The following is a 23,728-nucleotide window of genomic DNA, read 5'->3' as shown; positions in this document are numbered from 1 at the left end:
ATTCACTCGTCGGTCCAGGGACCCCCCGGGTTTCGAAACACCGACAGAATGGTAGCTAGATTTTTTTTACTTCACTTTGAGGATTAAAGAAAAATATGAGTACCATCACAAAAGTTTGGAAATAGTGTTCTATTGAAGCATAACTGATTGACATAATGGATGGATGAAAAAAGTGCATCCTCAGCTAACGCCCTAGCTCTTGTTGCAGATATTGTACATAAGCACAGTTCAATTTTCTTAATTCAAACCGAAATGATGTATTTGTAAATAGGGCTAAAAATGAAAAAAAAACTGCGGGTGGACCAGCAGGCTCCCGAGTTCCGACGCGTCTCCGGCGGCCACCCCCATCTCCCTCTCTCCGCTCGCCGCGCCTCCATCGGTCCACTCAGGTATCTCGTGTCGATCCAGATTCCCCGCTCGCTCAATCGGACTCGAATCTCTCGGTCCGCTTCTCCCTGCGAAACCGCCAATCCCGCGCTTTGGTTTGGTTCGGTTAGGTTATTCTCCTCGCTCGCTCCCTCTTCAGCTTCAGCGCAAGGAAACCGACCGGTCTCGGTGCACCCCACGGGCTCTGGAACAGGCCCAGTCGAGGTGCGGGCGCAGCTTGTCTTTGCACAGGAACAGCATATTAGGCCCTGTCTGGATCACTGGATGCATGGAATCTCATATTTGTTTACAATTTATATGGTTTTGCAGCGACCGTGGGTCGTTTGGATCGAAAATTAGCTGAAACTGAAACTATAGTCTTTTTGGAGTTTTAGAAAAATATAAACTCTACCATGTACCCTTTTTTTCAGAAATGCCTATGGATACTATAAAACTATAGCTTCTTACCTGTTCATGGTTTTTTTTCCTTTGGCGAACATGCTCAGCATGTATTTCATCAACAAATGCATACTTTTTCTATAAACTTGGTCAAAGTTAGGACAAATTTTAAAATGATACACAATTTGGAACAGGGGGGAAGTGCTCAGTATTGATGTAGGATTGAAGCAATCCAAGGAAGATTGCCAGAGATTTGCTGCTTTATTAATGGTAGAGGGGAGAACTCTTTCATATCTCTGTTTATGTAGCAGTAATCCTGTGTGCTCTAGCAACAGATCTAATAAGGAATTTCGATGTTTATGGCACGTATCGCTTCTTGTTCGCCTCCTCCATGAGCTAAATAGAATAGAAGGACCAAACAACAGTTTGCTATTTCTCTGCTCCTACAGAAATCAGCATCGGTAGGGTGTTGTGGTCAAACTATTAGCTGAACCTATGCGTAACTGCTTCTGCTTCGTTACATCTCAATGAGGATGGTTGATTTCCTTGTAGTTAAGGAGATAGCGATGCTAGACTTAGAACATGATCTTGATTGCTATCATCTTCACATATTTTACTAACTTCTATTGGCCATTTAGTTACAACATTTAAATGGTATGTTGGTCTATGAAATAGTTAAGTGAAATTTTGCATTGAGAGATATTGTTTAATTCTTAATTTCATGGCACTTTTGAAGATGTGGTAGTGTTGGAAAGAGTGTTATGAAATTCCTATTGACAATAGCCTTACACAAGTTCATTTATGAGCTCCTCTGCATGCTAATATCCATTAGTAATTCAGTGTGGGAAAAATGCTGCTTTTTGTGGCTACCTTCTTTTTTCCCTTAGAAATGAAATTAAAATATCAGGGATGGAAATCCGTAACAACTAAAATGATTGATTTATTTTATTTTGCTCTGTATTTGCAGCCTTTTGTATCGAGCATGTACTAAATTGGTCATGGAGAAATATCAACAAGTATGCCGACATTAGCTCTTGAAAGATCCCAACTTACCAACATTGGTCAGGGTAAATTTGTCAAGTTATCAATTGATGTGTGCTTGGTTATTGATTTCCATTAGATTGCAGCATAGCTTGCTCTTCATCTGAAAGTTTTCGAGGGTAAGTGTTTATCATGCACCATGGTTGTTGGTAATGACATAGTTTACATGGTTGGGTGCTAAAAGGACGAGAAGAGTTTGAATAATCGGTCCGATGAACATTCTACTTGAGCTTAAGCACCTCAAGCCCTTTAGCATCCCTGCAAGGCTTGTCATCTGTAAAGGCCTTCTGATAGTGATTGCCCTTATTTTGTTGAGAGCAATTGTGTCTCCTTTTCTTGCTATAGATTCATCTGAGAAGAAAGAGTTTTACGAGTCAACAGCCCCTGACTTGCTTCCTAGAATTAGACGTGACAAGTTTCTTGAGGTCCCACAGATCATATGGGGGTTGAACAATCAAAAGATTGCATTCGCCAGAGCATGCTTGACTGCAAGATTCCTGAACAGATCCCTTCTCATGCCAAGCTTGAGTGCTTCTCTCTTCTACAAAGAGGTTGACTTGCTTCAGCCTATCAATTTTGACAAAGTGTTTGACTTTAACAAGTTCAATGCGCGTTGCCATGGCTTCGTAAGGTTAGCTCAGTATTCAGAAGTTTCAAATCGAACCGAGCCTTTCAAACTCCAAAAGGGGACTGGTAGAAGGTGGACGGCAGACAGAGATTTGGATCAACTGCAGCAATCCATAGGGAGCAATGCGGATGACTCTGAAGTCATTGAAATTGTTGGGAAAAATCCATTTCTGTGGCCTGACCACTGGCCAGTCAAAGACTATGCCAAAATCTTTGATTGCCTTGTCTTAGTTCCTGAGATAGAAACCGAAGTGGTTAATGTGATATCCAAGATTAGAGAGGCAGGCCAAAGAGCAAGACATGAAGCTGGGAGTTCTCATAGTAAGCAGAGGAGAGATAGCTCAACGAATCCGCCTGTACCGTATGTTGCTGTTCACATGAGGATAGAAAAAGATTGGATGATACATTGCAAGAAGTGGGAGCAACGGTCCAAGTCGCATGAAATCTGCAGTAGTAAAGAAGAGATCATTCATAAGGTCTCACAGATCACTGATCTACATCGGCCGGTTGTTGTTTATCTTGCGGTAGCTGACAGCCTTCTTGAAGATGATTCAATAACCAGTGGGTGGAGAGTGGGTATGGTTGCTTACGAGAAGAAGAAGCTTGGTGTTACTGACGTCTACGATCGGCAGCCATATCTTATAAAGTCTGCCATCGACTTTGAGGTGTGCTCAAGAGCAGATGTGTTTGTTGGCAATAGCTTCTCAACATTCTCCAACCTCGTAGTGCTGTCCAGAACAGAAAGGCTGTATAACCTAGGAAAGGCGAGCTCATGTGGCGAGAACATCGGGCTTTCATCGTATGCATACAATGTCATGGGCGGCGATGGTGGACCGCAGAGATGGATGACGGATATGTCGGATGGAAGCCTGCAGAGGTTAAGTTACGGAACAAATAACGTCTCATGCCACTGACTTTGACGCATAGCACTTGCCTGAACATGATGTATACGTGAGGAAGTCCCTGTCCGATTTCATTTAGGGCTTGTTCGTTTGTGTCGGATTGCACCCGGAATCGTTCCAACTAATCAAAGTTTATATAAATTAGAGAAACAATCCGGTTAGGAATCGTTCCGACCCATCAATCCGACAGAAACGAACAAGGCCTTATCGACAAAGGAAACAAGTACGTGCAGCTAATTTGCTGTGCCTCTGTGTTTGAAGCACTTGTGAAAGACTATGGCCAGGAGTTGTCTGTTGATAGTTGTGCTTAAAAGCCTTGACAGTGTTGGGCAGTTTGTAGTTTGTATAAAGCTGAATGCTGTGCGATGGCTTTTACCTGGGACCCCTTTGTTTTTATCGTTTCAGAATCAGACCTTAAACACATTCATGTGAAGTGTATTTGTTCACTTGCAGCGTGTGTGTTTTAAGATGGTTCTGAGTTTTTTTTTGCCCGCAATGCAGTAACCTCCTTGCAAAAAGGACCAGATGCTTGCTATTTCTCTGAGATTGAAAGGGAGTGAGAAATAGGTGCTGGTGGAAAGATAATTTGGTGATTTTGTTTTTTCTTCTTTCATCATATTGTAATATAACATTTTAATGAGGATCTCTGATGATTAGCCTGTGTAGTGGTGTCTTATTGAGTCATCGGGTCCTGAGTTTAAAGCAGTCTTTTCGTATTTACGGGGTGAAGACAATGCAGTGAAGACTTGCTTTGGTTTACTGTAACTAAATTTCTATTCACCGGTTCAAATGTAAATGCAGAAGCCATCTTACCCTGTTTAATCCTTTTTGAAGTGTGTCTGGAAGGTACAGAACAACTTAAATCTAGCTAACGTTTTTGTCAGAATTGAATGGGAATTAATTCTGTCTGCTAACACTAATTTGGGGCTTAGTTATCACTTAGTTAACCTAGTAAATTAGAAGGGTTGTCTAGTCAGCGAAGAGAAATTTTAAATAGGAAGGGATTTAATCCACTTTAACCCCTCTTAATTCACCTCAAATCGAATAAGCCCTTAAGGGGTGGGCCTTGAAGAAAAATTGACTGCCCACCCCTTAAGAAAAAGTGGCTGCAGACACACTAATGATAATCATCAGATTAACCTCAGATTTCTTTCTCTCTTTAATCACTGATAAGAATTTTTTAGTAAAGATGACAACAGAGTGGATCGGGGCCATATCAAGTGCCTGTTCACCTGAACCCGATAACATATGTTAGCTAGAATTCTTCTTTGGCGATGATCGAAGATCTGACGAGGATGAACCGATCATCATGAACTCTCAATAACACGATGAATACTCTAAATTTTTTGGTGTTATGTAACGGCGACTTATTTTCATTGTATTAGCCATCTATTTATATACATTTGATTAAAAAAGGAAAGCCAGAAAAAATAAACAAAAAAAGGACGCGCTCAGAAGAATAACTTTCCAAACCGAGATCAACACTATTTCTATATAAAAAACAAAAATAAGCCAGAATTCAGAATAACATGTGTTGCTCACATGATACACAATATGTCCACATGTATGAGAAGAAATTGTGTTTGAAGGATTTTTTTTCTCCCATCTTTAAGTGCATGTACGATCACATTTTAATATGAGGTCTCTTGATGAGTTTTTAGGGGGCTAAATGAAAAAAATACAATAAACGGTCTCTTCGTGAAAAATCTGTCTCTACAGAACTATCTATACATACTAGTTAGGTGTCTCTGTATTACCACGGTTTTTATATATCACGTAGATACATGTGCATGGGTTGCATTCAAATGTTTGAAGATTCATATTGTCATTCCAATACAATTTGCCTAACAAACAAAGTAGTACCACGATTGCTTCTAAACTCTAACAAAGCCCCAATGATCTCACTTTTCCACAACACAAAGTTTAGGATGGTAAGGACCATAAACATGACATCAGGGAAAAAGCAAGCGGTCAACCAGGACACTGATCCCTATCATTCGGATAGTCCTCCAGAACCGAACAGCTGACATACCCACTTGCAATACCAAGGAAAAGATATAGAACAATCATCCCAGTAAGAAACATTCCTCTTGAGGCTGGAGACATGAACAAGTGTGGCAAAAACGATTGTTGCGACTGTCATGCCCAAAATCTGAACCCCATCACCAATCATTATGCATAGACATGGCAATGGGTCTGGTTCAGGTCGGGTGGAGCAAAAACCCGTCTGCCAAACCCATCAGGTTATGGGTCACCCATGGATTTTTACACAATGTACACTTTGAAACAATAATTAAACTATAAACAATTAAGTACAAGCAATAATTGAGTTAACTTACGAATTTTAAGCCTTCTCACGTTGAGCAGCAACAAAACATTTCATAAATCATTAGCCAAGTAACTAATTCAAAATAATTACTATTATATCTTAATAATTTTGCATAAAATAAAGAATAAACCAAATTTTAGGTTGAGTGCGGGTCACCCGCAGGTTAAAATAGAAATATGCACCCACACCCGCAAAAATTCAGGTCGGTGTGGGTTGCACCCGCGGGTCAAAATTTTCACTCATACACGCACTCGTAGGGTACCCATCGGGTTTCAGGTTTATGGGTTGAATTGTCATCCCTAGTCATGGTTCACAAGGTGATCGTTGAGGTGCCGGTCGAGGCGGGACTCGAGGCTGAAAGTGAGGTAGAGGCCCTGCTAGCTACGCCGCGGGTAGGGCGTACGCACGTAGGGCCCAATTGGAGTCTGTCGAGGCACTACCACCGGAAAAGGGTACTGAGGGCACTTCATCGAGGCACCCCGCGGAAGGTAAGACTCCGTTTACTTTCCTAACTTTTCTAGGTTTCGTCGATCCTTATGGGGTTTTATTTTTGCTAGCAGAAGTGCTAGATGAGCTTTCGTGTGTGGAGGACCGTCTGCGGGCTCTTGACGCCGAGCACACCAGTTTGTGTGCAGCCATCAATGTCGTGCGCGACCATCTCGAGATTCCATGGCCAGAGGAATCGTTTGCTCCAACTTCTCGGATGGTACTCGTCGCTGGCCGCATTCGTGAACTAGAGGCTGACGTGTTCCGGCTCGGGGTCAACCACGCCCTAGTCGTTACTCGGTCTCATTACGAAGACTTGATTAAGCTGGATCAAGTGTGTCTCGAATATGCCATCGGATGGCGAGACGACGAGCTCGAGGACCTAGAAACGTCAGTCGAACCCTTTGCCTGATGCTTGGCAAACAATTATATAGATTTCGTGTTCCCTAAGAAGAAATGACAAGGCTCATTTTTCCAAAAGATTTGTAAGAAAAAAATAAATTAATATATGTTATCAGGGTTTCACGCTCCTCGTCTTATCACGGCCTCGTTAGCGGTCATCCTAATAGAACGACTGTACGCAACCTTCCCGGATTCCTAATTTCGTTGGTGATCGATGTCGTAGCCTCCGAGGCATAAGCATTCGCAGTCCGACCAGCTTCCTCGAGGGAACCTTTTGTTTCCATACTATGTTCCTTAGGTCTGTTTAATAGGGACAAGGCCAGGGTCGTCGTGTGCGTCCCTCTCCCCCAGGGTTCGATTGCGGGGGGGCTTAGGTTACGTTGTCCTAGGTCACCTTCCTGTCGAGGGTACTACTAGAGGGAGACACGGCACAATGACTTATATCGCTGAGCACATAAAATAAAAATTGTAGAAACGTTTAGTTTGGAAAGAGGGAATAACGTAGTTGGTTTATCGATGAAGATTTTTGCCTATTGCTCTGCTAATTCATTCAATGGCCGACCCATGCCCCTGACATTCAACCCGTCATCCGCAATGTTAGCTACTAGAGGGAGGGAGAGAGGGAGAACTGGCCCTAGGTTAGGCCTTGTCACCCCTTTCCTACGCCTGACATAGGGAATAGTTTCGAAACCATATTTTATTGATAGTCGCTAAGGAGTTACAAGCGGAGTAGGAACTCTCCTACCGAGAGCTACCAAGGATCTTCAGCAGAAACATTACGCTTGGCAATATCTTCGGCTCCTGCCACCCGTGACGCCCCATTTCACCGGTGCGGCTAGAGACATCTGCCCTTCCAGGGGCAGGGGTCATGTGGGTCGGGTGGCCTTCGTTCTTGAAAGGGAATTAGGCTTACACCTATTTTCCTAATTGATTTTGGTGGTTGAATTGCCCAACACAAATAATTGGACTAACTAGTTTGCTCGAGTCTATAAGTTATACAGGTGCCAAAGGTTCACACTTAGCCAATAAAAAGACAAGAAATGGGTTCAACGAAAAGAGCAAGGGATAACCGAAGGCAGCCCTGGTCTGGCGCACCGGACTGTCCGGTGCACCAGGGGACTCCAAGCCAAACTTCGCACCTTCGGGAATTTTCAGAGGCGCTTCGCTATAATTCACCGGACTGTCCGGTGCACCACCGGATAGTGTCCGGTGCTCCAGAGGAGAGCGACTCTGAACTCGCCAGCTTCGGGAATAAGCTCCGCTATAATTCACCGGACATGTCCGGTGCACATCGGACTGTCCGTGAGCCAGCGGAGCAACGACTACTTCGCGCCAATGGTCGACTGCAGCGCATTAAATGCGCGCCAGCGCGTGCAGAGGAGCAGAGCACGCGCGTGTGGCACACCGGACAGTCTATAGGACTTGTCCGGTGCACCACCGGACAGCCAGGCGGGCCCACACGTCAGCGCTCCAACGGTCGGAACCCAACGGCCAGGTGACGTGGCTGGCGCACCGGACAATGTCCGGTGCGCCATGCGACAACAGCCTCCACCAAACGGCTAGTTTGGTGGTTGGGGTTATAAATACCCCCAACCACCCCCATTCAAGTCATCCAAGTTTTCCACCTTCCAACCACTTACAAGAGCTAGGCATTCAATACAAGACACACCCAAGTGATCAAATCCTCTCCCAAATTCCACAAAAGTTTAGTGTTAAGTGAGAGTGATTTGGTGTGTTCTTTTGAGCTCTTGCGCTTGGATTGCTTTCTTTCTCATTCTTTCTTGAGATCAAACTCACTTGTAATTGAGGCAAGAGACACCAATCGTGTGGTGATCCTTGTGGGAACTTTGTGTTCCAAGTGATTGAGAAGAAAAGCTCACTCGGTCCGAGGGACCGTTTGAGAGAGGGAAAGGGTTGACAGAGACCCGGTCTTTGTGACCACCTCAACGGGGAGTAGGTTTGCAAGAACCGAACCTCGGTAAAACAAAATCCACGTGTCACACTCTTTATTCGCTTGCGATTTGTTTTACGCCCTCTCTCTCGGACTCGTTTCTATTTCTAACGCTAACCCGGCTTGTAGTTGTGATTAATTTTGTACATTTCAGTTTCGCCCTATTCACCCCCTCTAGACGACTTTCAATTGGTATCGGAGCCTGGTGCTTCATTAGAGCCTAACCGCTCGAAGTGATGTCGGGAGAACACGCCAAGAAGGAGATGGAAACCGGCGACAAGCCCACTACAAGCCACGGGAAGGCTTCATCGGAAGAGTCCCGCAAAAAGGGGAAAGGGAAGGAGAAGAAAGCCTCTTCCCACAAGTCGCATCGGAGTGGCGACAAGAAAAAGAAGATGAGGAAGGTGGTCTACTACGAGACCGATACTTCATCACCTTCCACCTCCGGCTCCGACGCGCCCTCCGTAACTTCTAAGCGCCATGAGCGCAAGAAGTTTAGTAAGATTCTCCTACGTTACCCTTGCATTCCTAAACATACGCCTTTACTTTCCGTCCCATTAGGCAAACCACCAACCTTTGATGGTGAAGATTATGCTAGGTGGAGTGATTTAATGCGGTTTCACCTAACCTCACTCCACAAAAGTATATGGGATGTTGTTGAGTTTGGTGTACAGGTACCATCCGTAGGGGATGAGGATTACGATGAGGACGAAGTGGCCCAAATCGAGCACTTCAACTCCCAAGCCACAACTATACTCCTCGCCTCTCTAAGTCGAGAGGAGTATAACAAGGTGCAAGGATTAAAGAGCGCCAAGGAAGTTTGGGACGTGCTCAAGACCGCGCACGAGGGAGATGAGCTAACCAAGATCACCAAGCGAGAGACGATCGAGGGGGAGCTCGGTCGCTTCCGGCTTCGCAAAGGGGAAGAGCCACAAGATATGTACAACCGGCTCAAAACCTTGGTGAACCAAGTGCGCAACCTCGGGAGCAAAAAATGGGATGACCACGAGATGGTTAAGGTTATTCTTAGATCGCTTATTTTCCTTAACCCTACTCAAGTTCAATTAATTTGTGGTAATCCTAGATATACACTAATGACTCCCGAGGAAGTAATCGGGAATTTTTTGAGCTTTGAGTACATGATCAAGGGCTCAAAGAAAATCAATGAGTTAGATGATCCCTCCACATCCGAAGCACAACCGGTCGCATTTAAGGCGACGAAGGAGAAGAAGGAGGAGTCTACATCGAGTAGACAACCAATCGACGCCTCAAAGCTCGACAATGAGGAAATGACGCTCGTCATCAAGAGCTTCCGCCAAATCCTCAAGCAAAGGAGGGGAAAAGATTACAAGCCCCGCTCCAAGAAGGTTTGCTACAAGTGTGGTAAGCCCGGTCACTTTATAGCAAAATGTCCTATTTCTAGTGACAGGGGCGACAACAAGAAGGGGAGAAGAAAGGAGAAGAAGAAATATTACAAGAAGAAGGGTGGCGACGCCCATGTATGCCGCGAGTGGGACTCTGACGAGAGCTCCTCCGACTCCTCCTCCGACGAGGACGCCGCCAACATCGCCATCAACAAAGGCCTTCTCTTCCCCAACGTCGGCCACAAGTGCCTCATGGCAAAGGACGGTAAAAATAAGAAGGTTAAATCTAAATCCTCCACTAAATATGAGTCCTCTAGTGATGATAATGCTAGTGATGAGGAAGATAATTTGCGTACTCTTTTTGCCAACTTAAACATGCAACAAAAAGAAAAATTAAATGAATTGATTAGTGCTATCCATGAGAAGGATGATCTCTTGGATTCCCAAGAGGACTTCCTTATTAAAGAAAACAAGAAGTATGTTAAAGTTAAAAATGCTTACGCTCTAGAAGTAGAAAAATGTGAAAAACTATCTAGTGAGCTAAGCACTTGCCATGAGACTATAGACAACCTTAGAAATGAAAATGCTAATTTGTTGGCTAAGGTTGATTTAAATGTTTGTGATGTTTCAATTCCCAATCTTAGAAATGATAATAATGATTTGCTTGCTAAGATTGAAGAATTGAACATATCTCTTGCTAGCCTTAGAAAGGAAAATGAAAAATTAATTGCTAAGGCTAAAGATTTTGATGTTTGCAATGCTACCATTTCCGACCTTAGAAGTAAAACTGATATATTGCATGCTAAGGTTGTAGAATTAAAATCTTGCAAACCCTCTACATCTACCGTTGAACACACTACTATTTGCACTAGATGTAGAGATGTTAACATTGATGCTATTCATGATCACATGGCTTTAATTAAACAACAAAATGATCATGTAGCAAAATTAGATGCTAAAATTGCCAAGCATGAACTTGAAAATGAAAATTTTAAATTTGCTCGTAGTATGCTTTATAGTGGGAGACGCACTGGCATTAAGGACGGCATTGGCTTCCAAAAGGGGGACAATGTCAAACTTAATGCCCCTCCTAAGAAATTGTCTAATTTTGTTAAGGGCAAGGCTCCCATGCCTCAGGATAACGAGGGTTACATTTTGTACCCTGCCGGTTATCCTGAGAGCAAAATTAGGAGAATTCATTTTAGGAAGTCTCACTCTGGCCATAACCATGCATTTATGTATAAGGGTAAGACATCTAGTCCTAGGCAACCAACCCGTTCTAAGTTGCCTAAGAAGAAAACTCCTAGTGCATCAAATGATCATGACATTTCATTTAAAACTTTTGATGCATCATATGTGTTAACTAACAAATCCGGCAAGGTAGTTGCCAAATATGTTGGGGGCAAGCACAAGGGGTCAAAGACTTGTGTTTGGGTACCCAAAGTTCTTGTGTCTAATGCGAAAGGACCCAAAACCATTTGGGTACCTAAAGTTAAGAACTAAACTTATTTTGTAGGTTTATGCATCCGGGGGCTCAAGGTGGATCATCGATAGCGGGTACACAAACCACATGACAGGGGAGAAGAAAATGTTCTCCTCCTATGAGAAAAACCAAGATCCCCAACGAGTTATCACATTCGGGGATGGAAACCAAGGTTTGGTCAAATGTTTGGGAAAAATAGCTATATCTCCTGACCGTTCCATTTCCAATGTTTTTCTTGTAGATTCATTAGATTACAATTTGCTTTCTGTATCTCAATTATGTCAAATGGGCTACAACTGTCTATTTACTGATGTAGGTGTCACTGTCTTTACAAGAAGTGATGATTCAATAGCATTTAAGGGAGTGTTAGAGGGTCAGCTATACTTAGTAGATTTTGATAGAGCTGAACTCGACACTTGCTTAATTGCTAAGACTAACATGGGTTGGCTCTGGCACCGCCGACTAGCCCATGTTGGGATGAAGAATCTTCATAAGCTTCTAAAGGGAGAGCACATTTTAGGATTAACAAATGTTCATTTTGAGAAAGACAGGGTTTGTAGCGCATGCCAAGCAGGGAAGCAAGTTAGTGCCCATCATCCACATAAGAACATCATGACGACTGACAGGCCGCTGGAACTCCTACACATGTATCTATTCGGCCCGATAGCTTACATAAGCATCGGCGGGAGTAAGTACTGTCTAGTTATTGTGGATGATTATTCTCGCTTCACTTGGGTGTTCTTTTTGCAGGAAAAATCTCATACCCAAGAGACATTAAAGGGATCCTTGAGACGGGCTCAAAATGAGTTCGGCTTAAGGATCAAGAAAATTAGAAGCGACAACGGGACGGAGTTCAAGAACTCTCAAATTGAAGGCTTCCTTGAGGAGGAGGGCATCAAGCATGAGTTCTCTTCTCCCTACACCCCACAACAAAATGGTGTAGTGGAGAGGAAGAATAGAACTCTATTGGACATGGCAAGAACCATGTTTGATGAGTACAAGACTTCAGATTGGTTTTGGGCCGAGGCGGTCAACACGGCCTGCTACGCCATCAACCGGTTGTATCTACACTGAATCCTCAAGAAGACATCATATGAACTCCTAACCGGTAAAAAGCCCAATATTTCATATTTTAGAGTCTTTGGTAGCAAATGCTTTATACTTGTTAAAAGAGGTAGAAAATCTAAATTTGCTCCTAAGACTGTAGAAGGCTTTTTACTAGGATATGATTCAAACACAAGGGCATATAGAGTCTTTAACAAGTGCACTAGACAAGTTGAAGTTTCTTGTGACATTGTGTTTGATGAGACTAACGGCTCTCAAGTAGAGCAAGTTGATCTTGATGAGATAGGTGATGAAGAGGCTCCGTGCATCGCGCTAAGGAACATGTCCATTAGGGATGTGTGTCCTAAGGAATCCGAAGAGCCTCCAAATGCACAAGATCAACCATCCTCCTCCACGCAAGCATCCCCACCAACTCAAAATGAGGATGAGGCTCAAGTTGATGAAGGAGAGGATCAAGCAAATGAGCCACCTCAAGATGACGACAATGATCAAGGGGGATATGCAAATGATCAAGACAAGGAGGATGAAGAACCAAGGCCGCCACACCCAAGAGTCCACCAAGCAATCCAACGAGATCACCCCGTCGACACCATCCTCGGCGACATCCATAAGGGGGTAACCACTAGATCTCGTGTTGCACATTTTTGTGAGCATTACTCTTTTGTTTCCTCTATTGATCCACACAGGGTAGAGGAAGCACTTCAAGATTCGGATTGGGTGGTGGCGATGCAAGAGGAGCTCAACAACTTCACTAGGAATGAGGTATGGCAATTGGTTCCACGTCCTAATCAAAATGTTGTAGGAACCAAGTGGGTTTTTCGCAACAAGCAAGATGAGCATGGTGTGGTGACAAGGAACAAAGCCCGACTTGTGGCCAAAGGATACTCCCAAGTCGAAGGTTTGGATTTCGGTGAAACCTATGCACCCGTAGCTAGGCTTGAATCAATTCGTATATTATTAGTCTATGCTACTTACCATGGCTTCAAGCTTTATCAAATGGACGTGAAGAGTGCCTTCCTCAATGGACCAATCAAGGAAGAGGTCTATGTTGAGCAACCTCCCGGCTTTGAAGATAGTGAGTACCCTAACCATGTTTATAAACTCTCTAAGGCTCTTTATGGGCTCAAGCAAGCCCCAAGAGCATGGTATGAATGCCTTAGAGATTTTCTTATCACTAATGGATTCAAAGTCGGAAAAGCCGATCCTACACTCTTCACTAAAACTCTTGAAAATGACTTGTTTGTATGCCAAATTTATGTTGATGATATTATATTTGGGTCTACTAACGAGTCTACATGTGAAGAATTTAGTAGGATCATGACACAAAAATTCGAGATGTCAATGATGTGGGAGTTGAAGTATTTCTTAGGATTTCAAGTGAAGAAACTCCAAGAGGGTACCTTCTTAAGCCAAACGAAGTATACTCAAGATACTCTAAACAAGTTTGGGATGAAGGATGCCAAACCCATCAAGACACCCATGGGAAACCAATGGGCATCTCGACCTCGACACGGAAGGTAAGTCCGTGGATCAAAAGGTATATCGGTCGATGATAGGTTCTCTACTCTATTTATGTGCATCTCGACAGGATATTATGCTTTCCGTATGCATGTGTGCAAGATTCCAAGGCGACCCTAAGGAAGCTCACCTTACGGCCGTAAAACGAACCTTGAGATATTTAGTTTATACTCCTAAGTTTGGGCTTTGGTATCATAGGGGATCCACTTTTGATTTAATTGGTTATTCGGATGCCGATTGGGCGGGGTGTGAGATTAATAGAAAGAGCACATCGGGGACTTGCTAGTTCTTGGGAAGATCCTTGATGTCTTGGGCTTCAAAGAAGCAAAATTCCGTAGCTCTTTCTACCGCCGAAGCCGAGTATATTGCCGCAGGCCATTGTTGCGCGCAACTACTTTGGATGAGGCAAACCCTTAGGGACTATGGTTACAAATTAACCAAAGTTCCTCTTCTATGTGATAATGAGAGTGCAATCCGCATGGCGGATAATCCCGTTGAGCATAGCCGCACTAAACACATAGCCATTCGGTATCATTTTCTAAGGGATCACCAACAAAAGGGAGATATCGAGATTGCATACATTAATACTAAAGATCAATTAGCCGATATCTTTACCAAGCCACTTGATGAACAAACTTTTAACAAACTTAGGCATGAGCTAAATATCCTTGATTCTAGGAATTTCTTTTGATGTCTTGCATAGACAGCTCATAAGTATACCTTTGATCATGTCTCTTTCCTATGCTATGACTAATGTGGTTTCAAGTGAATTTCAAAACCAAGTCATAGGTGTATTGGAAGGGAATTGGAGTCTTCGGCGAAGACAAAGGCTTCCACTCCGTAACTCATCCTTTGCCGTCGCTCCGAGCATCTCTCCAGCTTTGGTATAATCTTCACTCATATGTTTTATTTGCCAAAGGGGAGAAAAGTAGTTCAAGGGCTCTAATGATTCCGTTTTTGGCAATTTATGCCAAAGGGGGAGAGAGCATGAGCCCAAAGCAAAAGGACCGCACAGCCCAAAGCAAAAGGACCACACCACCACCTAATTTTAAAAAAGAGTTTTTCAATTGGTATGATTTTTCAAATTGATATCTCCTTGTGTTCAAAAAGGGGAGAGAGTAGTATTTTCAAAATCAATATCTTAAAACCCTCTTGAACACTAAGAGGAGGAATTCATCAAGGGGGAGTTTTGTTTAGTCAAAGGAAAAGCATTTGAAACAGGGGGAGAAAATTTCAAGTCTTGAAAATGCTTCGCAAAGTCTTATTCATTTACCTTTGACTATTTGCAAAAGAACTTTGAAAAGGATTTACAAAAGAATTTACAAAAACAAAACATGTGGTGCAAGCATGGTCCAAAATGTTGAAATTAAAGAAACAATCCATGCATATCTTATAAGTATTTATATTGGCTCAATTTCAAGTAATCTTTGCACTTACATCATGCAAACTAGTTCAATTATGCATTTCCATATTTGCTTTGGTTTGTGTTGGCATCAATCACCAAAAAGGGGGAGATTGAAAGGGAATTAGGCTTACACTTATTTTCCTAATTGATTTTGGTGGTTGAATTGCCCAACACAAATAATTGGACTAACTAGTTTGCTCGAGTCTACAAGTTATACAGGTGCCAAAGGTTCACACTTAGCCAATAAAAAGACCAAGAAATGGGTTCAACGAAAAGAGCAAGGGATAACCGAAGGCAGCCCTGGTCTGGCGCACCGGACTGTCCGGTGCACCACCGGACAGCGTCCGGTGCACCAGGGGACTCCAAGCCAAACTTCGCACCTTCGGGAATTTTTAGAGGCGCTTCGCTATAATTCACCGGACTGTCTGGTGCACCACCGGACTGTCTGGTGCACCACCGGACAGTGTCCGGTGCTCCAGAGGAGAGCGACTCTGAACTCGCCAGCTTCGGGAATCAGCTCCGCTATAATTCACCGGACATGTCCGGTGCACACCGGACTGTCCGGTGAGCCAGCGGAGCAACGGCTACTTCGCGCCAACGGTCGACTGCAGCGCATTAAATGCGCGCCAGCGCGCGCAGAGGAGCAGAGCACGCGCGGGTGGCACACCGGACAGTCTACAGGACTTGTCCGGTGCACCACCGGACAGCCAGGCGGGCCCACACGTCAGCGCTCCAACGGTCGGAACCCAACAGCCAGGTGACGTGGCTGGCGCACCGGACAATGTCCGGTGCGCCATGCGACAGCAGCCTCCACCAAACGGCTAGTTTGGTGGTTGGGGTTATAAATACCCCCAACCACCCCCCATTCAAGTCATCCAAGTTTTCCACCTTCCAACCACTTACAAGAGCTAGACATTCAATACAAGACACACCCAAGTGATCAAATCCTCTCCCAAATTCCACAAAAGCTTTAGTGTTAAGTGAGAGTGATTTGGTGTGTTCTTTTGAGCTCTTGCGCTTGGATTGCTTTCTTTCTCATTCTTTCTTGAGATCAAACTCACTTGTAATTGAGGCAAGAGACACCAATCGTGTGGTGATCCTTGTGGGAACTTTGTGTTCCAAGTGATTGAGAAGAAAAGCTCACTCGGTCTGAGGGACCGTTTGAGAGAGGGAAAGGGTTGAAAGAGACCCGGTCTTTGTGACCACCTCAACGGGGAGTAGGTTTGCAAGAACCGAACCTCGGTAAAACAAATCCACGTGTCACACTCTTTATTCGCTTGCGATTTGTTTTACGCCCTCTCTCTCGGACTCGTTTCTATTTCTAATGCTAACCCGGCTTGTAGTTGTGATTAATTTTGTACATTTCAGTTTCGCCCTATTCACCCCCCTCTAGGCGACTTTCAGTTCTCCCCGTCGCTAGGGGTTCATTCTCGCCACTTGTCGGGAAGCTGGGATCTGAGCCCGAGTTCGAGCAGAGTGCATCGAAGGTAAGGTCCCTGCCACCATCAACCATTCCCACAAACTCCATGTCATTGATAGTGGGAACATGGTCGTAGGCCACGAGGGCAACGTTGACCCCAAGGGCGTGACGCAAATGGGGTGGAAATGCCTCGAGGAAGTTGTCGAAGTCGTCGAGGGAGGCTGACCCTTCTCCAACACGTAGTGCCATCAAGCTTGCGTAGGAGGAGAAGGCTCACATGTTGTCGTGTGATATGGATCGGGTCCCATCAGGGGCGGACGCACGTATAGATGAGTGGGGGCCTCGCCCCCAGTCAATTTTTAGCAAGCACATATGATGCTTAGTATCCATTTAATTAGGCCCCCACTCAAGATCAGTTACAGGCCCCCACTCCCCTATTTTTTATTACTTTTAGTGATAAAAAATGTTAGACTGAAAATAAAGTCTAAAATAGCATCTAGAAGCCACGAACATTCAATGTTGGACCTGTTGAGCTTCTTTTGCAGGTGGCATGCGGCGGGAAAGAATAGAGAAAGAAACTAATTAACTCAGTTGTAAGCTTAATACCCTTCTATCTCCTGCTATTATGAGAAAAATAACTAGTTTTACTTTTACATGTGTATGATTTTGACAATCTATAATATTTCTGACTATAAATTATATATAAGATCATTCTTAGTCTATTATATCTTATTTCTTATCGCAATATCCAACTATCTCAATGTTATCATGGATTGAATTTAATTCTCTACAAAATATTAAATCTCTATCTATCTATTATATAAAGCACTAGTTTTCCTGGTTTTCACGGTTCTACAGTCTGCATCACGCTTCCCACTTTATGCAAAAATGAGGTAAAATTGTGCATAAGTGGGGTTTGAACTTTGGTTGTTAGCTCTACATCAATACACACCTAAGTACCTAACCAACAGAACAAGTATATTTTTATGTTTTATTAAAAACAAAGTTAATATATATATATATATATATATATATATATATATATATATATATATATATATATATATATATATATATATATATATATATGTCGTAGCAATGTACAAGCATCTGACTAGTACTAGCATATATAAGAGTATGCGATATGGGTCACTTAGATGGTTCAAGTTTAAATATCTAGGCAGTATTTTCCTCAAGATATATACAACTTTCTTCTCTTTTCTCTTCACTTTTTTGCCACATCACAAAAATGCTTATGTAGCATATTTAAATAAGTATGTTACTATGAATTGGGAATAGCATAAGGCCCCCACTCATTTTTTAGTCTGGGTCCGCCATTGGGTCCCATATGGATCACAATCTACCACCTTATCTTGTTGCTCACGAAGGGTAGGGTCAAGCCTTGCCCTGCGCCTCGCTCCTGCAGGACAAGGCAGATGTATTCGAGGGCATCTATAATGTTGCTAAGGCTCTCCAGCAGAGGGGGGTCAGGCTTCCGGGGCCCTAACCATCTCCCCTTTGTTGTTGAGGACGAAGTCGAGACTCCCGAAACGGATGGTCATCCCAAGGGTACAGACGACGTCGTGGCCAGCCATCCAGATCTTGGTGAAGGAGATGTCAAGAACATGCAAGGCCCCTACCTGGCACACCAACTATCGGTGTTTCGAACTAGCTCCGACAAGTAAACTTATATGTATGCATTCTGGATCCGGACGATGTGCTCAGTGGGCGCAAGATTTATACTGGTTCGGGCGAAACGTCCCTACATCAAGTCTTCAGCGACTCGTGCTACCGGCACCTTGTTGCTCAATGCTTTTAGTAGGGGTTAGAAGCGGGCGAGAGAGAAGAGTTTCCAAGTCTCTATATGTAGTTTGGTTCTAAGGGACTAATATCAAGTATTTGCTACCTAGCTAAGCGTGAGCGTCGTGGTATTGTCCTCTAGGCCTCGCCTCCTCCTGGGTCGCTACCGACCCTCCCCTTTTATAGACCAAGGAGGGGTCGGTTACAAGTGGCTTCTCATGGAAGGAGTTACCGTGTCATGCTAGAATGAAGCGTTCTATCCTCTGTAGGAACGTGTCTGTTAGTATTCGCCTCAGTATTCTGAGCTCTTTGGTTGGGCTCTTTAAGTCCGATTGCGCATGGGCGGCGAGGAAATTACTCGTCATCATTACTCTTCATGTGCCGTGTCGTCCCCTAGCCTTCATAGCTTGAGTCTCGGTGCTGCTCATCGTGTTGTGGGCCCTATAGATCGTCAGGGAGCTCAGGCCTAGGCTCGGTAGGCCACAAGTGGGTCGCAGGTCTACGTCCTCATAGGTCATGAGTGGGATCTAGCCTAGACTCGCAGGTCATGAGTGGTAAGAGGAACGACTTCTCTGTCGTGGCTCGGTGTCGAGCGTATTTAATGTGGTTAGTCATTTATGGCAAGCAATCTCGGGTCAGGTGCAGAATCTACTCAAATGGCTTCCTCTCGGTTCACTCGACTCCCCTTTCGGCTCTACCTCGCCCGACCTCGGGCTTGGTGCCTCAAGGTTACTCGGGGACGGGTCCTTCCGGAGCAGACTCGCCCTATGACTCGTGGGCTCAAAGGGCCTTTTGATTCATGCCTCGTGTTTCAGTCAGCAAGAAGAAAAGGGCCTATTTGTTTAAGGTTTTTTCTGGCTAGCTTAGTTACTATCACGACAACTTGGCCAATTCAATGTTCATATTGATTTCAGACAATTTTCACCAAAACGATTTTCATAAAAGCGAGCTAAAAAGCTAGACGTTTGACAATTCGTGATAGTTTTTGGTGGGCAGAAGGTGAAAAAAGCTGAAACAACCGGGACCCAAAGTCGCAAGAGTAAACTCTAATTGGACTTTGTGTTGTGGACTGTGGTTCGGAATATGCCCACATAGACAAACGATGGGGGCCTAGCATGAAGCCCGCCAAATTCCGGGGTCGTAAAAAGCAACGGCACTCATACTACACGTGGATCCCATGTTCGATATCCTACATCACGCTTCCATTTTCTTTCTTGGGAACATGATCTCAAATTATGTAGGGAAGGCTTTAGCTAAACGATTGGATATTCCACATTCATGTTCAAAGAAATAACAAATTAATATTATTATAGCAGCTAATGTTATTGGTGTCCCACTAATCAGGTGGTCAAACAAAGATGCATGAGCAGAGAAATGGAGAGCCACTTAGGTGATATGCGGCTGCAGCTGTCCGATAGGAAATCGGACATAGTGGACCAGACTACAGAAGGTTCTGAGATCAAACCAGATCCATGGAAGGGAAAAGCTATACAAACATGGTGACAGATAATTGTGTCAAGATAGTTCTGTTGATTACAGCAATAATTGGGCACTGGAATCTAAGACAATAATGGTCATCCCTCAAAACTGTGTTTAACAAACTAACCTCCTTTTCAAACTGTCAATTTGGGTTACCATGCTTAAGTCATTAGCTGGGTAAACATCCAAGAACCAACTGGTAGTTAGATTGGTTAGTTCCTCCATTAGTACGGTACAACAAACCATCGCCAGAAAAGAGCTCACAGATTCCAAATCTCAACCTACTTGAATAAACCAGCATGATACAGCTATTCTTCTTTTGTTAAAAAGATAGCTATGCTTAAGTTACTCCAGCCTGTTGCAACTATTGTCCTGCAAGCTCCCTTTTCAAATAATATTTCGACGTCCACATGTCAGAAGTATAGGAGCTCGGAATAGACCGTTTGACAATAATGGCTAGATAATAATTAGACATGATATTTAAGTTGCAGCCTGATCTCATCTGGACGTGCGCTCAACCAAAACCTTATATCTCAGTAATCAATCCATTCCCTCCAAAAGCGAACTAAAGATGTCATCCATCCCTGCACCCTGTTCCTCTCTTCAAAGCCTGAGACCACTTTCCTCCCTATGAGAAACCACCAATCAGTTTTGCTACATACTGGTGCTTCTGATGCCAACATCAACAAAGATGACCAGAAGCATGCTTGAGTGGAAGAGAGTACCGATGTTGATCATCCTCTCCATCCTTGGTATCACTAGCATAGCCAGCACCAATGCAATTGCATCACAGAAGGATCCGTTTGTACCTCAGGACAACTATCTCATTAGCTGCGGGGCATCCAGTTCTGTGCAGCTTGATGATGGCAGGACATTCCGCTCTGATCCAGAGTCGGTATCTTTTCTGTCCACCCCAGTGGACATCAAGATTAAAGCTAACAATTCTCCAACTGCCGCTTCATCATTATCCCCACTTTACCTGTCTGCAAGAGTTTTCTCTGATGTTTCGACTTATAGCTTCTTTGTCTCGCAGCCTGGCCGCCATTGGATCCGTCTCTACTTCTTGCCTATCCCTGACAAACAATACAACCTCACCTCAGCAACATTCTCTGTGTTCACTGACAATATGGTTCTTCTCCATGACTTCTCCTTCATAGCCAATCCTCCTAACCCCGTCCTTAAGGAGTATCTTGTTGTAACACAAGGAGACACCTTGAAGATCATTTTCACCCCAAAGAAGGACTCAATAGCATTCATCAATGCTATTGAAGTTGTCTTGGCACCACCCACCCTAATCCCAAATACCACCATTGGCCTGCCTCCTCTAGAACAGTTTGACATCTCCAACAATGCATTGCAGGTAGTCTACAGACTGAACATGGGCGGTGCACTTGTGACAGCCTTCAACGACACACTGGGCAGGACCTGGTTACCAGATGCACCTTTTTTGAAGCTTGAGGCAGCAGCACAGGTGGCTTGGGTTCCTCCTAGAACTATCAAGTACCCTGATGACAAGACAGTCACACCGCTCATTGCTCCAGCAAATATATACTCAACGGCACAGCAGTCAGCATCAACAAATACCTCGCAAGCAAGATTCAACATAACTTGGGAAATGGAAGCAGAGCCAGGATTCAAGTACCTCATCCGCCTACATTTCTGTGATATTATAAGCAAGGCACTCAATAGCCTCTACTTCGATGTCTACATAAATGGCATGATGGGTGTATCCAACCTTGACCTCTCAAGCTTGACAATGGGCCTTGCAGTAGCCTACTACCAGGACTTTATCGTGGACTCATCCAGCATCATCAACTCCACCCTTCTAGTGCAGGTTGGCCCAAGCACAACCGACTCCAGCAATACTGATGCCATCCTTAATGGCCTTGAAGTCATGAAAATAAGCAACCAAGCAAACAGCTTAGATGGCCTATTTTCACCAAAAACAAGCTCACAACTTGGTAAGAGGATACTAACTGGCATAGGTCTTTCTTTGGCAGTGATTGCAGCTGCATTGGCCATAGTGATGTGCTGCAGGCGAAACCAAAGGCCAGAATGGCAGAAGACAGACAGCTTCCATTCTTGGTTCCTTCGCCTCAACTCCAGACAGTCCAGCTTCATGAGCAGCTGCAGCAGGCTCTCCAGAAGTCGCTTTGGCTCCACAAGGACCAAGAGTGGTTTTTCTAGCCTGTTTGCATCGAGTGCTTATGGACTGGGCCGCTATTTCACCTTTGCTGAAATTCAGAAAGCCACAAAAAACTTTGAAGAAAAGGATGTCATTGGTGTCGGTGGCTTTGGGAAGGTTTATCTTGGTGTTCTTGAGGATGGTACAAAGCTAGCTATCAAGAGAGGCAATCCATCTTCTGATCAAGGTATGAATGAATTCTTGACTGAAATTCAAATGTTGTCAAAGCTGCGTCACCGCCACCTGGTTTCACTCATTGGTTGTTGTGATGAGAACAATGAGATGATCCTGGTTTATGAGTTCATGTCAAACGGTCCACTTAGGGATCATCTATATGGTGGTACAAACCTAAAGCCTCTATCTTGGAGGCAACGCTTGGAGATTAGCATTGGAGCAGCAAAAGGCCTGCATTATCTTCATACAGGTGCAGCTCAGGGTATAATTCACCGTGATGTCAAGACTACCAACATTCTCCTTGACGAAAATTTTGTGGCCAAGGTTGCTGATTTTGGCCTATCAAAAGCTGCTCCATCCCTTGAGCAAACCCATGTCAGCACTGCTGTCAAAGGAAGTTTTGGCTACCTTGATCCAGAGTACTTCAGACGTCAACAACTAACAGATAAATCAGATGTGTACTCATTCGGGGTGGTACTCTTTGAGGTGCTGTGTGCAAGGCCAGCCATCAATCCAGCACTTCCAAGAGACCAGGTGAATCTCGCCGAATGGGCCCTTACATGGTACCGCAAGGGAGAGCTCAATAAAATAATTGATCCTCACATTGCAGGTCAACTCAGGCCTGATTCACTAGAGATGTTTGCTGAGGCTGCTGAAAAATGCCTTGCTGACTATGGAGTCGACCGTCCATCAATGGGGGATGTTTTGTGGAAACTTGAATTTGCCTTGCAACTTCAAGAAAAAGGTGATGTTGTTGATGAAACCGGCAATGGGATACCAATGAAGCACTTCAACGACTCGGTGTATGATGACATAGAGAAATCTAGCAGTGCAGGGCCATCTGTTGAAGGAAGATAACAATATGATCACATCACCAAGATTTGCAACTGCAGTAATCCAGTATTACATTTTTGTTGTCCAGTCAAGGGAAATGATATGGGCTCCAGATATAAAGATGCATTATTTTGTTTCTACCTCGAAGATATAGTAGTTGTGTTGTATGATTGAGGCTATGTTCTATGAGCTAGAGAGCATTCTCGAACTATTTGTAAACTAAAATGTAGCATCAAATTATTGATTTTAATTATTTTACTCTGGGAGGTAATCAGGTAAAGTAATTGCTAGGTCTACTGAACTTATTTTTTTCCCGAAAACGCAGGAGACCTGCGCATCATTTCATTAAAAGGAGAAAAATGAGTACAACAAAGAACACACACCACACACACAAACTTAATTCTAGTTCCAAATATTTGGAATGTAGAAACTAGAAAGTGATAGCAAGTAATAGTGAAATAAAATTGCTAGGATAATTGTGAAACAGGCACTATGGAA

At 43.9% G+C, this 23,728-nt stretch overlaps 2 protein-coding genes across 5 annotated transcripts; both read left to right on the top strand.

The window, feature by feature from the left end:
• The first annotated feature begins 249 nt into the window (after nucleotides 1-249).
• On the top strand, nucleotides 250-4,204 carry LOC100281382 (protein-O-fucosyltransferase 1). 4 transcript variants are annotated; one of them, XM_008676374.4, is made up of 4 exons: nucleotides 250-389; nucleotides 498-591; nucleotides 960-1,035; nucleotides 1,733-4,157. In XM_008676374.4, the coding sequence occupies exon 4, from the start codon at nucleotides 2,019-2,021 to the stop codon at nucleotides 3,345-3,347; it is 1,329 nt and encodes a 442-aa protein (XP_008674596.1). In that variant the 5' UTR covers nucleotides 250-389; nucleotides 498-591; nucleotides 960-1,035; nucleotides 1,733-2,018; the 3' UTR covers nucleotides 3,348-4,157. The 4 variants fall into 4 exon arrangements, with proteins under 4 accessions (XP_008674596.1, XP_008674599.1, XP_008674588.1 ...); XM_008676377.4 differs by lacking the exon at nucleotides 498-591; XM_008676366.4 differs by lacking the exon at nucleotides 960-1,035.
• A 16,367-nt stretch (nucleotides 4,205-20,571) lies between these two features.
• On the top strand, nucleotides 20,572-23,514 carry LOC103644029 (probable receptor-like protein kinase At5g61350). The gene has a single exon (XM_008667219.2). It carries the CDS (start codon nucleotides 20,711-20,713, stop codon nucleotides 23,252-23,254), a length of 2,544 nt encoding a protein of 847 aa, XP_008665441.2. The 5' UTR covers nucleotides 20,572-20,710; the 3' UTR covers nucleotides 23,255-23,514.
• The last annotated feature ends 214 nt before the right edge of the window (nucleotides 23,515-23,728 follow it).

This window comes from Zea mays, chromosome 1 (genome assembly GCF_902167145.1).
Source record: "Zea mays cultivar B73 chromosome 1, Zm-B73-REFERENCE-NAM-5.0, whole genome shotgun sequence".
NCBI classification, from domain to species: Eukaryota; Viridiplantae; Streptophyta; class Magnoliopsida; order Poales; family Poaceae; genus Zea; species Zea mays.
The sequence above is the reverse complement of the archived record's forward strand: the minus strand, read 5'-3'. Positions and strand labels throughout refer to the sequence as shown.

Excerpts from the sequence above, each read along its gene's own strand:
- LOC100281382 (NM_001154300.3), top strand. The coding sequence starts at position 2,019 with ATGAACATTCTACTTGAGCTTAAGCACCTCAAGCCCTTTAGCATCCCT.
- LOC103644029 (XM_008667219.2), top strand. The coding sequence starts at position 20,711 with ATGCCAACATCAACAAAGATGACCAGAAGCATGCTTGAGTGGAAGAGA.